The sequence below is a fragment of the Ranitomeya variabilis genome, chromosome 3 (assembly GCF_051348905.1).
Source record: "Ranitomeya variabilis isolate aRanVar5 chromosome 3, aRanVar5.hap1, whole genome shotgun sequence".
Taxonomy (NCBI): Eukaryota; Metazoa; Chordata; class Amphibia; order Anura; family Dendrobatidae; genus Ranitomeya; species Ranitomeya variabilis.
In genome coordinates, this window is record NC_135234.1 from 434,105,373 (window position 1) to 434,120,505 (window position 15,133).

At 39.2% G+C, this 15,133-nt stretch overlaps 1 protein-coding gene across 2 annotated transcripts in view; it reads left to right on the forward strand.

Annotated features, from left to right (window-relative positions):
- The window catches only part of CALN1 (calneuron 1), a 751,910-nt gene that overhangs the window by 723,462 nt on the left and 13,315 nt on the right, over nt 1-15,133 (forward strand). For both annotated transcript variants that reach the window (XM_077296429.1, XM_077296428.1), the window contains exon 5: nt 3,539-3,695. In XM_077296429.1, the coding sequence (XP_077152544.1) occupies nt 3,539-3,695 (157 nt within the window). The remainder of the gene's footprint in view (nt 1-3,538; nt 3,696-15,133) is intronic.

Genomic DNA, 15,133 nt, shown 5'->3' on the forward strand with positions numbered 1-15,133 from the left:
ACATTCTTGACCATTGCTCTTTCTAAATGGAACACATTTGATGTATAAGGTTAATAACATTGACTATATTTAACTATTTAACATTTTTTGATACCGATAGAAGGGCAATAATGTGTGATTATGTATGAGTTCAGGCATCAGGAGTCAGTTTGCGGTACATATTTTGGATTTTATAATACATGGAAATCATAGAGAGTTGGCTTTCATTTGGACCTCTCCTCTTTGATCTAGAATGAAGAGCTACTTTGTATGAGCTATACCTGCATTATACATTGATCACCATACCTTATTATGGCCACTACAAAATATGGCTGCCCACAGCTGATTTTCCTAGGCTTGGGATCTAGAGTGATCAGTCAAAACTCCATAGGGCCACATTCTGATGGGGATTGTCTTTGATGAGAAAAACAATTTAATCATATACATATTCCTATATTGTTGCATTATGGACAAGCCTAAGAAAGTCCTAATTGCCCCTTTTAATATGTCAACTACAAACCAAGGACATAGAGAGTTAGTTGCATTAAAGCAAGGTACACAAGGTTTGTGTCTGTCACACCTGGGCTGTTGTAACATCTGTGACATGATAAGAAATCATTTAAGGAGCTCATGGCTGATGCTATTTTTATTTGATCAGCATGAAAAGCTATTAGCCTTCGAGAAGGAGGTCACTAAAACAGATGGATGGACTTTCAGTAATTTGATTGTAGCACAGTTGAAAGTGTATTATTTTAGACATTTACTTTTTTGAAATAGTAATTTTGTCTTGTTCAGTGTTTTGGTTGACATTAAATGGAATGGGTCAGAAGAAATGAAGTGCCCCAATTAATCATTCTAAGGATTTGACTGTGTTGGTAACATTAAATTATCCATTTAAAGCAATAAAGAGAAAACAGATTCATCTTTGGCTTCATTTACTTTCCGCAATAGAAGGATGAAATAGCAGTATTTGCAAACAGCTTTTATTTTAGAAAACTGGAAGTATAAATTGGATAAGTAGTGTCTTTGACTTGATCTCTACCCATCAATAACTTTATAACTCTAGAATTAATGTGAAAGAACATGATTACATATCATTGCGCTAAAGATGAATTGCCTTATTCAAAAGAATGAAAACTCAATTTTGGCTGCTTATGATAACAAATATGAAATACTAAGCAAATACATAAAGTGATGACAGATCATGAAGGGTGACCTACACACAGTTTTCAGATGTATTAAACTTGAATGTACTGTTTAATGTTGTCCTTAAAAGTATTATTATTGTTCACCCCTATTCACATCAAGCAGCTAATATAATCTTAGCTTTCATTTACTAACAAACCATAGGCTTTAAAAAGGTTTTTCTGTGTCTATATTACCATTGGTATATTCATGGTAATGATCAAACAAATGAAGCTGAGCTTCTGTGAGTTCAGTACTCAGCACAATCCCGACCATGTGTTTGGTGCAGCAATGAACAGGATGCTACTGTATGACACCCATCTATATCACATTGTTGGCCTATTCTTAGGATAAGCTGTTAATATTTTAATCAATGAAACCCCCTTTAATAAACAATATCTGGCGACTTTTATATGTATACCAGTGGTTTAGGATGCCTAGCAGCCAGAAAGGAACAATTTGCATGCCCCAACTACTATAAAAGGAAAAATCAGTGTCTCTCTGTTAGACTCTGGTGGACCTGGTGCATCCATTGCATGCAGATGGTCATTCGTTGGATGCTAAAGTTTCCCTGCAGCAATTAATATAGTGGAAATATGTAGCGGGCTGTATATTCCTTTGATAATAAAGCTAATATGCCTTGGCATTCTTATTGGACATTCATTGGAGATCTTGATAAGCTTCATGCTGTCAATATAAAAATCATAGGTACCAGAATTTTAGATATGAGAGTAAGTTTAAAAGTTTAAAAAGAGAGTCTCTTTTAGGGGTTAAATAGGAATTGGTTAAATGAATTAATTTAATTGAAATATTGCACATTTGTCACTTTTTAAATTCAAGAAATTGTATTTTCATTTATTAAAGGTGTTGTCCAGGCTTAACAGGAAAGTCTGCAGATACTTTTGTGACTTGTGAATTCTCACTTCGTGCACAATATGCGCTGTCAGGATTTGTTGAGTGCTGGCAGTCAGACTGTAAGTATGCGATATGCATACTCTTCGCCACATTCTGAATAGATGTGCGCAGCCTCACTCAATACAAATGAATTGAGTGAGGTCTCACAATCACATTGAGTGACTGCAGACTTTCATGTCAAAGGGGTTGGCCACTACTTTACATGTCCCTTTCATGCAAACTAACTGCCATAGATAAGCACTTGCTTTTCCAAATCCTTCTATAACCTGATCTGCTGTTCTGGTCATTTGAACACTTGTTGAGAATCTCCTGCCTCCAAGATGTCAGGTCAAAATCTCCCTAAGTTCTGGGCTCTGGAAAGTAATAGTAGACATGGCTTGCAATTTGGGTGGGTGTAGCTCCACTCCGCTGTTCCTGCTGTTGATGCTGTAGACACACCTCTACCTACAGCCCCAGCCCCAGTTATATCTGTATGTATAAAGCAGAGTATGTATTCTATCTATATTATTTATCAATCGATAATATATCTATCAATCCATCAGTCAATGAGTGTCAGTAGGGGATAATCTTTATTGGCAGGACTGGTGCCTCGTGCATTACTTCTGTTTCCTCTACCAGTGTTCTATACAAAAGCATGGTGCTGATGTTGTGTGATGCTGGAAGAGAGGTGGGAGGTGTTTAGGTAGAATTATAGGGGGTGGGCACACTGCTAAATTACATCTCAGTTCAAGGAATGATGGGAAATATAGTCAGAATGGAGTATAGTAATTTGTAGGAGTGATGGATGTTACAGCAGAGGGTTAGGGTAGTGGACAACCTCTTTAATTAGCAATTCAGTATTTGGTATTCACTAAAAGTTTATTTTCTTAAAATTTCAAGTTCTCTATAAAACAATGAGATTTGAAAAATATTCAAAAAAGTAGCAATGTTTACAAAAAGGAGAGGACATATTTTTTAAAGGACATCAAACTAGTAAGCATGTTGTACTGAGATTCAGCAGGGAGGGTAAAAAACACCTCTATTCTAAATCCGGAAAAAATGCCTTTATTGTATCATAAATTTCAGCAACCTACAAGCCTTCAGGCAGAAAACCTACATGTCCAATAGTGACAACCAATGGTCTGCTGGTTAAGGAGTCATGAGAATATCTACTATCTCTAGGTGGTAGTTGATAAATCATCTCAAACACCACAAAAAAATGTACAGGTCATTATTAGGATATGTCTGCACTATAGTTGTGTCTTTTCTTCTGGCAAAATAATGCAAATTCAATTTGTGACAATGACATAATTAGGTCCTTTTGGTTGCATGCTTGCTTCTGTCATTTTGATGGAGAGTATTGAATGTAGTGTTTTTTGTCTGTTAAATCTGCCTAAACTACTGATGAAAGCTCGTGTCAACGCAGCCTAAGAACACGTCATTTATCTACTAACATATATGCTTAACTTTTTCTCTGCAGTTTGACATGCAAAGAATAACACTGGAGGAATTAAAGCACATTCTTTACCACGCATTTCGGGATCATTTAACAATGAAGGACATTGAAAACATAATAATAAATGAAGAGGAAAGTTTAAACGAAAATTCTGGGAACTGTCAAACAGAGTTTGAAGGAGGTAAGAATTGATATTTGCCTAGTAAAATTGTATACAATAAAATATTCCAGCAACAGCACAAATCAGATTATAAATTCTAATTAACATTAGAAATGACAAATGTAATTGCAAATCATTCAACAATTGATTTTGTGAACTATTGATGACAGGGTATGAAGGATGTCTTGTGTATGGTACATATTGCTGTTTGCAGCAGACATGCTGCATTATTAAAAATAAGTGAACCCTTTATCTCTGTTGATTATCTAAATTTTGAAATGCATTATTAGGACATCTGACCTATATATGTATTTAGCTATGTACACTTTTTCGTCATCTACATGATCCATTCAATAAACCGTTATTCTTTGTGTGTAACCCTGACATTACTGAAATCAAACTACTGACTAGACCCAGTGGCAAAACTAGATGCTGGAGGGGTTTCTGCCCAAGATGCTGTTAGGTGCCAACAAGTCAAAACCAGAGTTTTTAAACAGGGGAATAATTAAGTTAACTAAATCTTTATCCTTGTTAAAAAAAAGACCAAGTTGTCAGATATTTATGGCATTGGCTTATCCACAATAATTTGAAAACAAAGGCTTAGATTTGTTAAAATTTAACTTACTCAATTTTTTTCCCATTAGATGGATCCTTGATCCCATTGAAATGGGCAGGTTTGACCAACCTCAGTCTAATGTGTATGACCACCTCGTATTAATTATTGGTAACTGAAGTCAAGTTCAATAGACCCAGGCATTGTAGTCATAAAGCAGAGGCTATAATTTAATCTGAGATCAACCAATTATTCAGCAATTTAACCTTTTAGTAAAATGAATTAGTATAAGATGTCCTTATGGAATGAAAAACATCTAAAGTAAAAAAAAAAAAGAGTTTAACATTTTTGGAACCAATCAAGATTAATCCACAGTACCATATTTGGCCATTCCAAATATGAATGGATTACCTATATAATAAGTTCTCACTCTTAATGGAATTAAACAGTATTTAACATTACTTTTCGGTTTTATATTATACAATATGTGATTACATCATTTTGCTGTATGCAAGCAATTAGAAAAAAATAGGTCAAACATATATCGCCATTCTATCAGAAATTTTTTTGAATAAATTCAATGTAAGAATTGGAATGATGCCAATTTTAGATCGGACTCATATGTGAAGTTGTAGGATGTAGGAATTGGACACATTTAGTTTTGTAACTGCTAAGCTGCTGAATACCTAAATTAAAAATTTCAGTTAGAGATAAGATGAACACATCAATATAAATGGTGTCCTTCTGGAACCCTGAATTTTATCCAGCCTCAGGAATTCATCATCCATCTGTAACTACCATATTTTTCACTTTATAAGATGCTCCGGATTATAAGACGCACCCCAAATTTTGAGGAGAAAAATAGGATTTTTTTTTTATAAAATGGTGGTGCTTCTTATAATCCATGTGTCTTATTGCTTTCCGGGGGTGGTGGCTGCGGTGAAGCAGAGTCCCAGGGTCACTGCTGGAGGGGGCAAGAAAGGGGTGATGCTGCAGGCCTCAAGCTGGGATGAAGGGGTGTATGGCAGTGCTGCTGATGTCTGGTGCTGCTGCCTGGTGCTTTGCGGGTGATTCCAGTGCTCAGCGGCGCTGCGGGGGAGTGTTCGTCGGTCCAGCTGCGGGTGTCCGGTGCTGCTTCCCGGTGATCTGCTGGTGTCTCCGATGCTGCGAGTGCCCGGCCGACGCTGCCCAGTCCTGCTGCGGCAGTCTTTGCTGCTGCCAGGGCTCTGCCGACATTTTCTGAAAGGCCAGAGCCCCAGAAGTCCCATGATTTCCTGTGTGGTGGACTCCGGGAAAATGGCTGATGGGGGAGTGGCGCATGTGCAGATGGAGATCTCGGCACCGAGATCTCGAGAGATGAGATTTCAGCACTGAAATATCATCTCTCGAGATCTCGGTGCTGAGATCTCCATCTGCTCATGTGCCACCCCACCCGGCAGCCATTTTACTGGAGTCCACCACACAGGAAACCATGGAACTGCCAGGAGACTGGAGACTGCCGCAGCAGCATCGGGCAGTGCTGGCCGTGCACCCGCAGCATTGGAGACACCAGCAGGGCACCGGGCAGCAGTGCCGGACACCCACAGTAGCACCACTGGACACCGGATTGATTGAAGAAAGTTTGGTTAGAGCGAGACCGATCAGTAAAGAGTTGCAGCAGTCAAGACGAAGATGAATAAGAGCGACAGTGAATGTTTTTATAGTTTCAAAGGTGAGAAAATGTTGAATGTTGGAGATGTTTTTAGGATGTAGGTAAGATGAGCTAGTGAGTGATTGAATATAGGGAATAAAGGAAAGTATAAAGGAAAGTTCTGTGTCAAATATGACCCAAAGACAGCTAAAGTGCCACTTGGGAATAATGGTTTAACCACCCAAGGTAATTGCAATATATGGTATAGGTAGGTTAGTAGAGGGAGGAAACAGGAGAAGTTCAGTTTTGGAGAGATTCAGTTTCAGATAGAGGGAGGACATGGTGTTAGAGACAGAGTACAGACAATCCTTAGTATTTTGTATTAAGGTGGGGGTGATGTCAGGAGGAGAGGTGTATAATTGGGTGTTATCAGCATAAAGATAATACTAGACACTATTCTGCTGATGGTTTGTAAAATAGCGGTGGTGTTTGGAAAGAAAAGTAGGGGGTGTAGGACTGAGCTTTGATGAATCCTGATAGTAAGGTCAAAAAGAGAGGATCCGGCAAAAGATACAGTGAAGGAGCGGTCAGAAAGTTATGAGGAGATTCAGGAGAGCACAATGTCCTCGAGACTGATAGAGCGGAGAATTGTCATTCTCAGTGTCAAATGTGGCAGAAAGAGCCAGGAGAAACAGCAGGGAGTAGTGGTCAATGGATTTTGCTGTTAATTGGTCATTACAGACTTTGGTAAGGGTAGTTTCAGTAGAGTCTAAAGAGTGGAAACCAGATTGTAAAGGGTCAAGAAGAAAGTGATCTGAGAGATAGTGTATCAGAGGAGAGTTCCAGAGTTTAAAGATAAATGAAGATTAGAGACAGATCTGTAGTTATCAGCACAGCTCTATTCAAGGGATCCTTTTTTAAGTATAGCGCTATGATGGCATGTTTGAATTAAGAGGGAAAGATACCAGAACAATGAGAGAGGTTAAATATTTTAGTTAGGTAGCTAGTGACAGCTGGGGAGAGAAACTGGAGGAGATGTGACTGAATAGGGTCACTGGTGCAGATTGTAGGGGAGAAAAAGCAAGAAGTCTGGTCAATTCTTCTGTGACAGGCTCAAGATGTAAAGTGAGCTTGAGGTACGGGAAGGGGATCAAGGTTCTGAGGGGATTCTGCAAAAATGTCCTCACAGATGTAGTTGATTTTTTGTATGAAATAAGTGGCTAGATTGTGAGTGCTGAGGTTGGAGACTGGAACCTGTACTTTAGGACTCAGGAGGTAATGGAAGGTTTTAAAAAGTTGTTTTTGATTGTTGGCTAGTGATGACTTGGTTCATGTGAAATTTCGTTGGTTTGAAATAAAAAAAAAATTGGTCTCCTCCAGGTGTAGAAATTTTGATGTTCAAAAATTGAGCATTGTCATATATACTGTAGAACTTGTTTTGTATAATATGTTGTCTCTTTGTAATAAAAGCAAAAATTGTCCTACCTGTGTAGAAATAGAAATAGAATATTGTCATGTATACTCTAGATCTTTGTATGTGAGAAATTTTGACTATCTGAAATAAAATTTGGTATGGCACACGTACAGAAATTTGGTCCAACATTACTCAGTCCCCAGCCTCAACTATTTCTCTAGTTGTGGCATCCCGCCTTGTACCAGCATGTGGCCAGGAACATCACCCATGCTCTTACCAAAGCAGTTACTGGGATTGGCCACTTAACAGCTGACAAGTGGACAAGCGCTTGTGACCAGGAACGATACATTTCCCTGACTGCACACTGTGTGAACATTGTGGAGGCCGGTGCCTGGCACGGTACATGTTCTACCGACACCAAGCATTACTTCTATCAGGGTTTCCTTCACCTCCTATACCAGTTCCTGCAACCCCTCCTGCTTCTCCTCAACCTCCATCTTCAATGTGGTATCTCAGAGCACGTCGTCCACATCAGCCAGAACCTGGAAGCTTTGCAGCACTACTCAACAAACCGGAAACAGGTTCTGCTGAAGCTAATTTGTCTAGGAGACAAACCGCACACCACAGCAGATTACTTAAAGGAACAACAGTCCAGATAGATCTGTTTTTTACCACTGAACCTCCAACCAGGCGCGGTCGTGTGTGAGCCTAACCGGGTGACAGATGAGAAGCTTGGGAAGCTCACACATGTGCCATGCTTGGCACATGACCTCAACTTGGTAGTCCATTGACTCCCATTATACTCTTTATTTGAAGTGAGCATCCAAGCATTAGGAATTGCTCAGTTTGAGAAAAGAGCATCCAAGCATTTTAGTGCATTTTCATCTCTAGTCCATAAGATTTTTTCATTGTGGTTTATTTATATTTTTTAGATGCAGAATGAGCTAAAGTCTCATTTTCGTTATTGGTGGTACATTGTCCACTAAATAACACAATTATGCTATTTATATGTATGGCTTTTTTGTAAAAAAAAAATGGTTATTTTATTGATGAAAAGATTTAGAATTTTTTTCATTTTGTGTGTTTTTTTTTACATCTTTAGAGCTTTTTTTTACTCTGTCCCTCTATGGGACATGAATACTTTTCACTTTGATAATTGTTCTTATACACAGCAGTACTCATATACTGCTGTACATTATACCAGTTTTTCACTGAAACAGCCTGTTAGAACCTGCTGATGGCTGGGCCTATCAGGCCACTGTACCCTGGGATCATTATGTCCTTGGGTTGCATTAGGACCTAACACCCATTGCAATTGTGATTGCTGGGTGCTGATAGGGTTCAAGAGGTAGCTCTCTCTATTTTTTAACTATCTACAGTACATGCCATTGTCATGATTGACAAAAGCATTTTAGGGTTAAACCCCTTCCCAATGTATGATGTTCAGTTACGTCATATGTTGGGTTCCTGACTTGATGCGGGCTCATGAGCCAAGCCCAAATCTTCCCCAGCAGATCATGACTAAATTATTCAGCTATCATCACAGCCACAGGGGGAGTGAGGCTGTTAACCTGTTAAATGTTAAATGTATGCCGACAAGGGACAGAACCATGATGTGATCATGGGGCCCTGATCGGTTGCCATGATGGCCAGCGGTCTGCTTAAGACTTCCGTGGTTGTCATGACAGTACTCCTGAGAAAGCCAGTGCATAGGAGACCCTGATTTTCTCTATACATGCACTGTTATGTATAGTAAAAGCGATCAGATAATTGCAGGTTCATGTCCACTAAGAATACTTTAACACATCCGTCGGTACAGGGCCGTCGCAAACCATCGGCCCGATGTACCGACGGACGTTGTGCTAAATTTAGCACAACATGGGCAGCGTATGCAGTCTTACGACGCATCCGCTGCCCAGTGTGATGAGCGGGGAGGAGGGGCCACGCATGCGCTGTCGGAAAAAGCGGAACCGACGGACAAAAAAACATTACATTGAACTTTTTTTGTGCCTCGCGGCCGCCAAAAACACGACGCATCCGTCGCACGACAGATGCGACATGTGGCCATACGTAGCAATGCGTCGCTAATGCAAGTCTATGGATAAAAAAAAGGCATCCTGCGGGCAACTTTGCAGGATGCGTTTTTTCTCCAAAACGACGCATTGTGACGTACATCACATGACGCAAGTGTGAAAGTAGCCTTAGGGCTCTAACAAATATAGTTAAATTGAAAAAAATGTTTTTTAAGATATGAAAAAAATCTTAAAGTTCAAATCATGCCATTTTTGCCCAATTAAAAATTAAGCAATTAAAATAAAAAAAAAATGAACATTTGATATCGGTGCACTCTTGAAATTCTGATCTATCAATATTTAAAATAAATTAAATTAATCCGAGTAGTAAACGGTGTAATGAGAAAAAAAATTAAAACACCAGAATTATATTTTTTTGGCTGCCGCAATATTGCAATGGAATGCAATAAGAGGCGATCAAAACATCATATCTACCTGGAAATGGTATCAGTAAAAACATTAGCTCAGGGTCTTGGAAGAAGGGGAGGAAAAATGAAAATGAAAAAATGGAAATTGGCCATGGCGTGAAGGGGTTAAGTGGTTCTGATCGATTCTAAAGCCATTTGGTTCCATTGCAGTAGGGTGTCAGCATGGTGTGCTGCCAATATCCACAACATTTTCCTCTACCGGGAGGTGCTTTTCACTCAATTCCAAGTGGCAGTGAGCTTTAAGGCTCTTTATTGACCATTGTTAAAAGGCGTATTGATGGTTTTAACCACTTACATGTAAAGCTACACTGTCATAGTTATTATTACTAATTAGTACTGCAATATTTTCACTGCTTCATAAATTTTTAAGTATTTGGTAAAATCTTAACTTTAGGAGTTGAGTGTTATTGATGGGAAGTCAGGAGGTCGGTCCTGTCTACCTACATACATAATGTTTGTATAAGTGTGCATACTGCATAACATTTATGTTATACAGCTTTCAATTACTGCGTGTATTTTGATTTATTGGAAAAATTTGAAAACTGCAAAAGTTCAAGCATGTTGACCTAGACTAACATATAGGATAGCTCATCAATATGAGATTGGCACCAGATACACCCATTAATCCGCTAATATCTGCTTTGGTAGCAGTCTGATGTAAACACTGTACAAAGTGTAATACATCTGTTTCATATATTATTTAGTGGCTGCTGTTGAGTTCTGCAGTTTAATTATAATTCTCTTGAATGCTCTGCCAACGATATACTGATGACTTATCCTATGGATATCAATATGTTAGACCTGGACAAACATTTTAATGCTTCTACTGATTCACCACTATACATTTTTATTGTTAGAGCTTATGTGACTGCACTTTAGTATGTGTATTACTCCCACACTGACTGTGGGACCTATATTTTTTTTAACTTATATCTATGATGTCATAAGTTTGAGTTATTAGGCCAGTTGTCAGGCCATGACTTGTGGCCATAATATACATTAGGTTTGTCTGAATGAGCCCTTACGGAGTACTAAGCACAGTTCCCAAAAAACATGACATGAGTTGACTTATTAATAAGTACATTAGAATGTATTCATAACAGTAGCTGCAGTTTAGTGGTAAAGTAATATATTTTATATTCAAAATATTATTTTTCTAAAACAACTTTAGTCTAAAGGTAGTAATAATCTTCATATAGACGGCAGATATGTTGCAGCTGCTAATACTATTTCACTTTATTAATTGACAATTTTTAGGATATCCTGAATACATTTTTTTTTACTAAGGTAAGACCTGTAAGACCTTTAGTGTCTATAATGAAAATTAAATAAAACACGAATTAAGCTTTAGAATAGTTCACTTCATCATTGTTAACAGGCTTATAAGATTATTTATCTTTATCTTAATCAATATACTAAGAAAAATATTTTGGTACCATTCAATTATCTTTGGATTTTACAAAAGTAATACATTCGACTTTAGTGACAATTTCAATGATATGTGCAGCACTTAAAAATACAATCAATGAAATGCATGAGTGAAGTTCATGTACTATGTAAAACGCTATCTATATTCTGTGCATGTTCATTTTTTAGCAATGTGTTTATTCTACCAAGGATTTTCCTGACTTGATTGATTATTTCATTGTTGCAAAGGGGTTAAAATGCTTTTAAATTTTCTTTTTAAAGATGTAATAAAGGTGTTAAATAACATGTCAGATAGTGTAGTGATGGAAACCTCACTGTAAGTAGAGCAGTATAATTTTTATTTGGACGGATGAGATACATCCTGCAACTTCAAACTGGAAGTGATGGTAGCTACAGTAGATCATGGAAAAATCAATTTATGACAGATAGGAAATATTTTAGAAGTTCAAACTAACCTTTATACAAACTCAACAAAAATAACTAAATTGAATTGGATTTCATCCATACGTCCTTTGTAGTTTGAATTAATATATATTGTATTGTATTACAATAAATTCTGCAGTTAATGGTTTATATACAAGACAGAGACAAAGGCCTAGATTCATCAAGACCTGCGTTGTTCACACCGGTCTTGATTTAGAGACATGTAAGAGTGACATACCCTTGATTCATTAAAAAGTGCCTCTTAATCCCTTTACAACCTTGGGATTTTCCCTTTCGCATTTTCGTTTCTGGCTCAACTTCTTCCCAGCGCCATTACTTTTTTTTTTTGTCTGTTTTTTTTTAATTGGTTTTACTATTTAGTGTACTGGAAAGTAGGAAAACTCATTTAAATGTTGACAACCAAATCCACAGTTCTCAGTTAGCCGTTTTCCAATCAGACTAATTTAGTTTATATTTTGATACATCTGATATTTCTGAACATAGAGATACCAAATATGTGTATTTTTTATTGTTTTATTTTGAGTGGGGCAAAAAGGGGGTGATTTTAACTTTTATATTTTCTTAATATTTAAAAAAAAATGTTTTACTTCCTTCAATAGTCTTCTTAGGAGATTTGAAGCTGCAATCATTCAATCGCTTGTTCGACACATAGCAGGTAGTGTTGAGCGATACCGTCCGATACTTGAAAGTATCGGTATCGGAAAGTATCGGCCGATACCGGCAAAGTATCGGATCCAATCCGATACCGATACCCGATACCAATACAAGTCAATGGGACTCAAGTATCGGACGGTATTCCTGATGGTTCCCAGGGTCTGAAGGAGAGGAAACTCTCCTTCAGGCCCTGGGAACCATATTAATGTGTAAAAAAAAGAATTAAAATAAAAAATATTGCTATACTCACCTCTCCGACGCAGCCGGGACCTCAGCGAGGGAACCGGCAGCGTTGTTTGTTTAAAATTCGCGCTTTTACTTGGTTACGTGAGGTCCCGGCTTGTGATTGGTCAGGGCGGCCATGTTGCCGGGACGCGGACCAATCACAGCAAGCCGTGACGAAATTACGTCACGGCTTGCTGTGATTGGTCCGCGTCCCGGCAACATGGCCGCCATTAACCAATCACAAGCCGTGACGTCACGGGAGGCTGGACATGCGCGTATTTTGAAAAGCGCGCGTGTCCAGCCTCCAGTGACGTCCCGGCTTATGATTGGTCACGGCGCCATGTTGCCGGGACGCGGACCAATCACAGCAAGCCGTGATGAAATTACGTCACGGCTTGCTGTGATTGGTCCGCGTCCCGGCAACATGGCCGCCATTAACCAATCACAAGCCGTGACGTCACGGGAGGCTGGACACGCGCGTATTTTAAAAAGCGCGCGTGTCCAGCCTCCAGTGACGTCCCGGCTTGTGATTGGTTAATGGCGGCCATGTTGCCGGGACGTCACTGGAGGCTGGACACGCGCGCTTTTCAAAATACGCGCATGTCCAGCCTCCCGTGACGTCCCGGCTTGTGATTGGTTAATGGCGGCCATGTTGCCGGGACGTCACTGGAGGCTGGACACGCGCGCTTTTCAAAATACGCGCATGTCCAGCCTCCCGTGACGTCCCGGCTTGTGATTGGTTAATGGCGGCCATGTTGCCGGGACGTCACTGGAGGCTGGACACGCGCGCTTTTCAAAATACGCGCATGTCCAGCCTCCCGTGACGTCCCGGCTTGTGATTGGTTAATGGCGGCCATGTTGCCGGGACGTCACTGGAGGCTGGACACGCGCGCTTTTCAAAATACGCGCATGTCCAGCCTCCCGTGACGTCACGGCTTGTGATTGGTTAATGGCGGCCATGTTGCCGGGACGCGGACCAATCACAGCAAGCCGTGACGTAATTTCGTCACGGCTTGCTGTGATTGGTCCGCGTCCCGGCAACATGGCCGCCCTGACCAATCACAAGCCGGGACTTCACGTAACCAAGTAAAAGCGCGAAATTTAAACAAACAACGCTGCCGGTTCCCTCGCTGAGGTCCCGGCTGCGTCGGACAGGTGAGTATAGCGATATTTTTTATTTTAATTCTCTTTTTTACACATTATTACATTAATGTTGTTGCGATACCCGATACCCGATACCACAAAAGTATCGGATCTCGGTATCGGAAATTCCGATACAGCAAGTATCGGCCGATACCCGATACTTGCAGTATCGGAATGCTCAACACTAATAGCAGGGCTTCATCCCTGCCATGTGTAGCAAGAATGATCATCTCCTATAAATGCCAGTCAAGGGCCAGCGGTCATAGGAGATATGCAATGACAAGCATGGGAGTCTTCTGCAGAACCCCGTTGGTCATGCCAACCTGTCGGTGCCCCGCAATCATGTGACGGGGGCATCGGTTTGTGACGAGCTTCTGGTAAGTGTGAGTTAAATGCTGCTGTCAGAGATTAACAACAGCATATCGTGATTCCACCCAAGATTGTTAGGAGCACATGACAGCTGATCAAATCAGCAGCTGTGTGCCTGAAAAGATGCAGGCTCAGCGCCGGAGCCTGCATCAAATGCTGCTACATGACCTATGATGTATCCAAAAATGTAACAACTTTTCAAAGCGTTTTAACTAATTTGATGAATATAGGCCTAAGACTCTATCCTCTGTGATGCTCTTGTCCAGTCATTTTGTATTCTTTTACTCATTGAAATATATTTTTTTCTGCAAGACTACTGGTGTATTAACAATTTTGAGCAATATTTTTGCAAATGTAGAGAACGTCAGTAATATGCAATATAGCACTCAATTTTTAAGATAACTGCCAAACCACCTATTCTTAAACTACAGACCCCCATTTACTTTCCACAAAATTCTTGAATCTGACTATGATTAAAAATGAGTAAAAAGATTCAATTTTAGTTATTTCTATACTCTCAAAAGGAAATGTTAAGATTCTCTGCAAAGTGATACTGTCAAAGCTTTTATTTAAACTTAAGTTTTGTCCATGTTTAATCTTTAACTCTAATATTGAACTTTAGAAATGCCAATGCACAATATAACTTGCTCTATTGAGCATCACACTTTTTTCTGCTTTTTTAAATAACCAATTAGCATTTCAGCAAGGATGAGCTAAAAGAGCAATGAGTGTTATAAATGGGTCTTTACAATCATTTATGAATATTATATTATAAATCATAATATTCACAAGGCAATGATTATTTGCACCAAGAAATGTATTTATATTTTAAAACAATTTAATAGTAAGTTGATTAAATAGTGGAGCTAGATCCAATTGGTGCTGTTAACCATTTAAATGTTGATGTTAGTCTGTGATAACAGTATTTAAATTGATCAATTGCATGGTGCCATTGTTCCAGCATCCATGCACACCCCCATGATGCAATAATTGGACTACGATAGCTGAGGAGCTAATGGCTGGGCTTTATAGGAAAGCAGTACATTTACTATATGCATTATAAATTTACTATATGCACCATAAAAATATAGTTCAAGTT